Source organism: Vombatus ursinus, unplaced genomic scaffold (genome assembly GCF_900497805.2).
Source record: "Vombatus ursinus unplaced genomic scaffold, bare-nosed wombat genome assembly UNPS02014798.1, whole genome shotgun sequence".
Taxonomy (NCBI): Eukaryota; Metazoa; Chordata; class Mammalia; order Diprotodontia; family Vombatidae; genus Vombatus; species Vombatus ursinus.
In genome coordinates, this window is record NW_020954576.1 from 39,831,508 (window position 1) to 39,840,980 (window position 9,473).

General features: G+C 40.1%; 1 protein-coding gene across 1 annotated transcript; it reads left to right on the top strand.

Annotated features, from left to right (window-relative positions):
* The first annotated feature begins 4,867 nt into the window (after window positions 1-4,867).
* On the top strand, window positions 4,868-8,471 carry SPATA45 (spermatogenesis associated 45). Its single transcript, XM_027870682.1, has 2 exons — window positions 4,868-5,111; window positions 8,452-8,471. The coding sequence occupies exons 1-2, from the start codon at window positions 4,868-4,870 to the stop codon at window positions 8,469-8,471; spliced, it is 264 nt and encodes an 87-aa protein (XP_027726483.1).
* The last annotated feature ends 1,002 nt before the right edge of the window (window positions 8,472-9,473 follow it).

Below are 9,473 nucleotides of genomic sequence, written 5' to 3' on the forward strand. Positions count from 1 at the left end.
GAAGAATTTAAAAATTTTATTTGTTTTATTTTCAGTTTACAGAATAAAATAAGCATTTCCATAACATAGTATAATAAAAAGATGATTGCACATGATTGCAGATCTATTACATACAACTTGTCATTCCTTTTAAATATATAATAAAGTTATCATGTAAATTTCTTTTTTCTCCCCCCCCACCCACCATGGCCACTATTGGACACAAATACAGTTATCCCTTTCACATCACGACTTTCCCCATTGCAGTTTCTATGTATCGCAGGTTGGCATAAGACATTAAATGGGAATTTTGGGGGAATTTTATGGAAGCCATGTGAAGGCCAGTAGACAACACAGAGCCTATGACCTAAATACTTAATCCAAATTTTACAATAAGGTACTATAGACACCCCATAAAAGAAAAAGAAAAAATTCAGATTTTTTCTCTGGTACGAAGGGAAGGCCAAAAAATTTATGTGGATTTTCCAGATCACAGGGGTGCCATGTTCGTAACTCCATTCCACCCCTCCTACCTTTCCCACCCGATGTTGTGGAAGGGATAGCTGTATGTATATTTTCAAAAGAATTGTAAACTACTAACAATCACAGGAAAAAATGTTCATTTTATATTTTTGCTTTTTGGTAAGGCAATCGGGGTTAAGTGACTTGCCCAAGGTCTCACAGCTAGTAAGTGTCAAGTATCTGAGGTCGGATTTGAACTCAGGTCCTCCTGACTCCAAGGCTGGAGCTCTATTCACTGTGCCACCTAGCTGTCCCTTACTGCACCACCTAGCTGACCCTTAAAACCGTTCATTTTAAAGGTGAAGTAAGGAAAATAAAATATTTATGCAAATTACTGTTGACTTTATTTACGAAGGAGAAAATGCAGCAACAATGACTCACAAGTTGAATCACAGATAAATTTGAAATTTTTCTTTTAACTTTATACTCACTCAGTGTTGAGGTGACTCAGCCTTAGAACGGCTGAAGCAACCTAAATTTAATTTTATTTGTTTCTTTTTTTTTAGGCAATTGGGGTTAAGTGACTTGCCCAGGGTCACACAGCTAGTATGTGTCAAGTCTTTGGTTTAAGGCCAGATTTGAACTCAGGTCCTCCTGACTTCAGGGCCAGTGCTCTATCCACTGCACCACCTAGCTGCCCCAAGCAATCTAAATTTCAAAAGATCCAGGTTAAAACCAGATGTAAATGTTCGTAGTTATGATGTTGAAGGTAGAATTATCAAACACCTCTGCACTTTCAGTCATTTGTGGTGGCTTCTTGTTTTTCCTTTTCATTGCCTCCTGATTTTGTAGAGAGAAAAACTGTTTTTTTTATTAATAAATTTATTTATTTTTTGTTTTCAACATTTACTTCCACAAGATTTTGAGTTCCAAATTTTCACTCCATCTTGCCCCTCCCCCCACCGCAGGATGGCATGCATTCTAAATACCCCTTCCCCTAGTCTGCCTTCCCTTCTATCTCTCCCCCCCTTCTCTTAACCCCTTCATCTTCTATTTTCCTGTAGGGCAGGATAGATTTCTGTACCCCATTTCTTGTATTTCTTATTTCCCAGTTGCATGTGAAAACATCTTTTTTTTGAACATGGGTTTTTAAAACTTTGGGTTCCAAATTTTCTCCCTTCCTCCCTCCTCACCCACCCTCATTGAAAAGGCAAGCAACTCAATATAGGTTATACATGTGCAGTTATGCAAAACACTTCCATAGTAGACATGCTGTGAAAAACTAACTCTATTTCCCTTAATCCTATCCCACCCCCCCATTTATTCTATTCTTTATTTTGACCCTGTCCCTCCTCAGAAGTATTTGCTTCTGATTACCCCCTTTCCCAATCTGCCCTCCTCTCTATCATCCCCCTACTCTTTTGTCCCCTTCCCCTCCCTATTATCCTGTAGGTAAGACAGATTTTCATACCCAATTGAGTGTGTATGTTATTCCCTCCTTAAGTCAAATCCTATGAGAATAAGATTCACGCATTCCCTCTCACCTTCCTGTTTCCCCTCCACTGTAAGAGCCTTTTCTTTTCTGTTTTTTGTGAGATAATTTACCCCGTTCTACCTCTCCCTTTCTCCTTCTCATAGTATATTCCTCTCTCACCCCTTAATTTTATTCTCCAGATATGACCCCTTCATCTTCAACTCACCCTGTGCCCTCTATCTTTCTATCTATCTATCTATCCATCTACATACATAAAATTTTTTTCCTCCAACTACCCTAATACTGACAAAGGTCTCATGAGTTACAAATATCATCTTTCCATGCAGGAATGTAAACAGTTCAACCTTAATAAGTCTCTTATGATTTCTTTTTCCTGTTTTTACCTCTTCATGTTCCACTTGAGTCTTGTATTGGAAAGTCAAATTTTCTATTCAACTCTGGTCTTTTCATCAAGAATGCTTGCAAGTCCTCTATTTCACTGAATGACCATTTTTTCCGCTGAAGGATTAACTCAGTTTTGCTGGGTAGGTGATTCTTGGCTATAATCCTATCTCCTTTGCCCTCTGGAATATTATATTCCATGCCCTGCGGTCCCTTAATATAGAAGCTGCTAAATCTTGTGTTATCCTGATTGTGTTTCCACAATACTTGAATTGTTTCTTTCTGGCTGCTTGTAATATTTTCTTCTTGACCTGGGAACCCTGGAATTTGGCTACAATATTCCCAGGAGTTTTCCTTTGGGGATCTCTTTCAGGAGGTGATTGGTGGATTCTTTCAATTTCTATTTTGCCCTCTGGTTCTAAAATATCAGGGCAGTTTTCCTTGATCATTTCTTGAAAGATGATATCTAGGCTGTTTTTTTGATCATGGCTTTCAGATAGTCCAGTAATTTTTAAATTCTCTCTCCTGGATCTATTTTCCAGGTCAGTTGTTTTTCCAATGAGATATTTCACATTCTCTTCTATTTTTTCATTCTTTTGGTTTGGTTTTACCCTGTCTTGATTTCTCATAAAGTCACTAGCTTCCAATTGCTCTATTCTAATTTTTAAGGAAGTATTTTCTTCAGTAAGCTTTTGGACTTCCTTTTCCATTTGGCCAGTTTTGCTTTTTAGGGCATTCTTCTCCTCATTGGCTTTTTGGACCTCTTTTTGCCATTTGGGTTAGGCTATTTTTTAAGGTGTTATTTTCTTCAGTATTTTTTTAGGTCTCCTTCAGCAAGCTGTTGACTTGTTCTTCATGATTTTCTTGCATCACTCTCACTTCTCTTCCCAGTTTTTCCTCTACTTCTCTTACTTGCTTCTCAAAATCCCTTTTGAGCTCTTCCAAGGCCTGGGACTGATTCATGTTTTTCTTGGAGGCTTTGGATGTTGGAGCTTTGGCTTTGTTGTCTTCTTCTGGTTGTATGTTTTGATCTTCTTTGTCACCAAAGTAAGATAATATAGTCTGACTCTTTTTGTGCTGCTTACTCACGATCCTGGCCAATTACTTGAGTTTTAAACTCTTTGTTAAGGTATAAGTCTGCTTCCAATGTGAAGAGTGTACTGTCCAAGCTTCAGGGGTTTGTACAGCTGTTTTCAGAGCTAATTCTAGGGACCTGAAAATTTTTAGTTCTTCCAAGGTGCTATGATAAGGGGTGAGGTGTTTTCTCTCCACTGCCACAAGAAGCTTCACAACACCAGAGTTCGTTCTCGCCCCAGGACTGCCCCTCAGAACTGTGACCCAGATCCAAGCACGGGCAAAGCAAGAGATTCCTGCCTCAGAACTGGCAAAGAGATCCCTGTAATGCCTCTCTGATCAGCCACTTGATTCCCCCTTAGTCTGTGGGCCTGAAGCTCAGCAGGCAGCCACTGCCCTGGGGGTGACTGAGACCTAGCTCCTCTCTCACCACAGTCACAGACTTTTCCCACTGACCTTCCAAGTAATCTTTGGTGTTTGTTGGTTGAGAAGTCTGGAAACCGCCACAGCTGCCCATGATTCAGCCCTCTGAGGCCTGCGCCAGGGTCGCTGTGGCCTGCGCACCCACGCTTAGCTGTGCTCCCCTCTCCGCCCGGTGCGATATACCTTTCGCATCAACCATCTAGGCTGTCTTAGGCTGGAAATTTGTTTTTTGTGGGTTCTACTGCTTTACAATTTATTTAGAGCCATTTTTTACAGGTATTTGGAGGGGTTTGGGGGAGAGCTCAAGCAAATCACTGCTTTCCCTCTGCCATCTTGGCTCCACCCCTCCCCCCCCCCGAAAAAGCAAATTCTCAAAGCCCCCATCCTTTTTTAGCTGTATGGTCTTCAACACTGCCCCTCAGTACAGTCACAGGATAGAGGAAAAGGCCATGGCAGTAGAACTGGGGGGACTCCAGGGAAGGATAATATGTCCCGAGGACTTCAACTGGGTGTCCCTCATGCTCCTGCTGGTTGAAGAACATCTTTCACCCCAAAAAAACCTGAGACTGACACTGTTGTTTTTGTTCAGTTGTGTCCTATCTTAGTGACCCCATTTGGGGTTTTCTTCATAAAGCTACTAGAGCAGTTTGCTATTTCCTTCTCCTGCTCATTTTACAAATGAGGAAACTGAGGCAAACATGGTTAAGTGACTTGTAGGGTCACACAGCTAGTAAATATCTGAGGCCAGGTTTGAACTCAGGAAGATGAGGCTTGCAGACTCTGGGGCCAGCACTCTGTGCACTATGGCGCCGCCTATCTGCCAGAGACTGACATTAGAGAATCTTGATTATATAAATGTGCTTTTGTTTGGATTTGAAAAGGCAAGAGTGCTAACAGGAGAGCCTGCTTCCTTGTGATTACTTCTCTTTCCACTGTTTGCTATGAAATTGGCATTTTATGGTGACCTCATAGAATATCATTCTCTCTCCACAGGTGTCAAACCTAGATTGGTTTACTTATAGTTGAGCATTTATTAACATAACATTAACTACAATGTCTAAAGCACCTAAAGTGAGCAAGCGTGTGCTGGAGATGAATGAAAAAAGGAATACCTGGTGCATGGTGGAAGGAAGGAATGATGTGACCTGGCTGAGACCTCAGAAGAGACATTTTTTACAGACTTTACACATGGCCACTGAAGAAATCAGGCAGACTGCTAACTCTGACACAGGCAGGAGCTCCTGGGCAGATCTATCCCAACCTGTTCATGTCCAGAAGAGACATTTTCCACCGAGAAGTAAGTAACTGGAACTGGATGCTCAAAGACAGTTGAAGGATATATAGCAGAAATAATCAGGTAGCAAAATATAAATGAAGAGTATATCTGAATGTGAAGGAGTGGATAACAGATTGGGTAACGAAATGATATGGTGTCATTTCCCTATCTTAAAATTTCTAAGGTGGTAGATAATTATTGTAGAATGATAGAATTGTGGAGCTGGCAAGGACACAAGAGAATATCTTTTAGTCTCTGTCTGAGGCATGGATAATGCTCCTGAAACATATTCTACAGTTTCCACTTGGAGACACTCCAGTGGCAGGAAATTCACTGACTGTCTAGGCAATCCATTCCATTTGGGGCCAATTTTTTTTTTTAAGTTTCCTCTATTGAGTTAAAAATCTGCGCCTCAGTAATTTCTATCTGCTTAATCTTCTTTCTGCCCCCGGGGGTCACAGGAGCATAGAGCTGGAAATTACTCCAGAGACTTGTTTAGTCCAACCCCCACAGATGTAGAGATGAAGAAACAGGCCTGGAAAGGTGAAGTGACCACTTGTTCCTAAAGTTGTTCCACAGGTGGTAAGCAAGCACAGAGTTTAAATGAAGCCTGAGCCTATAGAGTCGACACTCTATCCACCGTACTATAATCTCTTAGACTCCAGGACAAGTCTGTAAACATTTAAAAGCAGCAGTCATGTATGTGGCACCCCTCCAGGTTGCTTCCCCAGAAGACAGCTGCTCAGTAATGTGAGTCTGTGGGTCCATACTCCTAAAACTAAAACTTACAAGCCCCCATTTACGAGTTTTCCTTTAATAGTCAGCTAGTAAATACAATGAGCTCAAAGCAAAGAAATTTTATTAAAATGATACAGTTAATAGAACTAGCCACAAATTATCCCCTGCCCATGGGGCATACTCTTCCATAAAAACAGTATCCATGAGAAAAATGGACTCACCTTCTCAAGGACTGGGTTCTTACCTATTGGCTTCTGACTGAACTGATTGTAGTGTTAGCAAACAAACTTTTTTTTTTTTGCTTTTTGGTGAGGCAATTGGGGTTAAGTGACTTGCCCAGGGTCACATAGCTAGTAAGTTTCAAGTGTCTGAGGCTTATTTGAACTCAGGTCCTCCTGAATCCAGGGCTGGTGCTCTATCCACTGTACCACCTAGCTGTCCCCTGCAAACAAACTTTTTACAGGTCACAATGTGTATGACAAGTCTTCAGCTAGCCAATGGCGGTTGACCCTTCCAGTTCAATCAAGTGACTTCATGCTTTGTGACCTTTCCAATTCCAGATCAAGGGACTTCACACTTTGTTAAAACAGATACATGGCAATAGACACATCTTTCATACTTGGTTTAACACGTCATTATCTTCCCCTTACTTTAGGTGATTATATCCTTGGTTGGGGATGGGGGTAGGGAAGCCAACTAGACTTGTAAAATCAGAGGGTTGAACTAGATGACCATCAGTGTTCCTTTCACTGATAAGTTTCTATGATTCCATGTGATTTTCCCCCCCTTGATTACATTCAATATTACATGGTGGAAAAAGCATTGGGTTTGGAATTAAGGGACCTGGGTTCAAATTCTGACCTCAATACTGATGCCATCGTGAGCAAGTTGCTTAAACTGTCTGTGCTCTCATTGGTAAAATGAAGAGCTTAGATGAGATGATCTCTTTCTAGTTGTAAATCTATTATGTCTCTATCTCTGCTATCTTCCCAGATTGTCTCATTTCTGGACTGAATTTCTTTCTTTTTTTTTTTTTTTTTTTGCTTTTTTGGTGAGGCAATCAGGGTTAAGTGACTTGCCCAGGGTCACACAGCCAGTAAGTGTCAAGTATCTGAGGCCAGGATTTGAACTCAGGTCCTACTAACTCCAAGGCCAGAGCTCTATCCACTGGGCCACCTAGCTGCCCCTAGGCTGAATTTCTTTCTGGAGAGACAGTTTAAATCCAGTCTGCCTACAGTTTAACTAGTAAGAGTCCTCTAGGCCAAGTTCTAAAGAATCTTTTTCAGCCCACAAGACGTAATCAGGAAAAAAAAGACCCCATTCTGTAAATACTACCTTTTATTTCCTGCTATGCTTTTCCCAAGCCCCTGCCCCCAATCCAAAATCAATGGTCTTGCTTTTGATAAGATACCAGTAAGGTGATTGTCTAACTTCTTATTAAATATCACATACATATGACTAATCCACGACAAAAAGAAAGTAATATTAAAAGCAAACAAAAAAAAGGTAGTCAAAAGCATAAATTCAGAAACCCGTATACCTGTTCAAGCACTTATCCTTTTACCATGCTCTGTATCTAGGGTTGAAAGTGAGAACAGTAACAAAGAAAGGCAGTATGCTATAGCAGAGAGCATGGTCTTAGAGTCAGAAAGACCTGAATTCAGATCACTCCTTAGACATTTGCTATCAGTCAAAAAGCAAACATTTATCAGGTGCTTACTATGAGCCAGGCACTGAGCTAACCAATCTCGCTCTGGGAATATAAAGAAAGATAAAAGACAGTTTCTGCTCTCAAGGATATTATAATCTAATGGAGGAGATGCCAACATGCAAACAACTATCTACAAAGAAAATATGCAGGATAAATTGCAGATAATCAGAAGATAAGATTTTAGCTGAGACTTGAAGGAAGCCAGGGAAGTTAGGAAACAGAGATGAGTAGGGAGAGAGTTAAATGCATCAGAGAAAATGAACAGATTGAGGAAATGGAGTGTCTAATGCAAGGAAGAAAAGTATCAGTGGTTCACAGAGTACATGGGTGGGGTTTAAAGAGTAGGAAGACTGGGAAGGTAGGAAGGACAAGGTTACAAAAGGCTTTAAAAGTCAAAAAGAGGATTTTATATTGATCCTGGAAGCAATAGGGAGCCACTAGACTTAACTGAGTAGAGGGGATGGCATGGTGAAACTTCTGCTTTAGAAATAAACACATAGGAGGAGAAGTAGAGAGGAGTATCTCAGAAACCGAGAGAGAAAAGAGTATCAAGGAGAAGAGGGTGATTGACAATATCAAAGGCTGCAGAGAGGACAAGAAAGATAGTTAATGATCCATGAGGATGTGGAAGTTGCTGTTTTGTAGGACTAACAGATTATGCTGACCTCTTTCGTGACCAACCATATGAGCTTGTAGCATGAAGGAAGGTATGTATGTATTTATTTAAACACATGGAAAATGGGATTTTCAAAATCAATAAAAATAAAATATTATAGGTTTTATCCAGGTAATTACAAATATATTTTATATGCACATATAGATCTTCATGCATATTTATCATAATAGAAATCTACTCATATATATTCTTATAAGTCACTTAAAAACTCTTGTGTTTTTTTTTTTATCTTGTAGATAATGCCATATTTGGATGAAGACCATCACCAAATTTGCCTTTTGTTTTGAATGTTTGACGTGTTTGAAAATAAACAAAAATACACGAGGGTATATTCCACTTGAATCCAATATTATAACTTTAATTTTCCTCAACTTTCTTAATCCTATCTAAACTATGTAATATAATGTAGGAAATAAGGCAATTAATTTATGTTATACCACCCAAAATTTCAACATGTTATATACCATAATTTTCATTTTCACTCCCTGTTTTCAGATGAAAGTTTTGAGGAAAAGTGAAAGGACCAAAGACGTGTTAGTTTGATGGGGTATGGGCCCTGACTTCCCCCCTCCCCCCCACTTTCACACCTGGCCTACGCATTAGCCTAAGGCTTATTTCAGTATAATACTTTGAACTATCCTTGCATTGTAGCTTTGACTTTGCCCCAGTTTCCAATTCTCTATTACCTCTAACCTAGCCCAACCCTTCATTGTCTATTACCTCCAGATTGCCCCCAGCCACTTCCCACACTTAATTCTTAAAATCTGGCCAATAGTGAAGACTCCCTAGGAATCTCAACCACCCCAACTTGTGTTTTAATAAACCTTGTCTCTGACTGAAAGAGGGATTGAATCGAATTCTTTCAAGGCAGGACCTCTTTTGTCCTTGAATTTTGAGGTTCCCAGTACCCATAGACTGCAACAAGTTCAAAATGGCCAATCCAATCCAATCAACATTTATTGAGCACCTACTATGTGCCAGGCACTGTACTAAATGCTAGGGATACAATTAATAAAAAATAGTCTCTGTCCTCAAGGAGCTTACAATCTAAAGCTTACAACTTACAAAAAGAGAGAGGAAAGTGGTGGTGGTGGTGAGAGAGAGAGACAGAGAGAGAGAGAGCAAAGAGTTTCTTGTTCCATGGAAATGAAACCAGGCAGAGCAGCAGCAGCAAAGTAGAGAGAGCTGAGTTCAGTTTCTTCCCTTTCTAAAGGAAGGTATTGGGAGGTTGTTGTTGTTCATCCTTCATTCTCAAAGA

Excerpts from the sequence above, each read along its gene's own strand:
- SPATA45 (XM_027870682.1), top strand. The coding sequence starts at position 4,868 with ATGTCTAAAGCACCTAAAGTGAGCAAGCGTGTGCTGGAGATGAATGAA. Across the intron at positions 5,112-8,451 it reads GAGACATTTTCCACCGAGAA|ATAATGCCATATTTGGATGA; the intron begins GTAAGTAACTGG and ends TTTATCTTGTAG.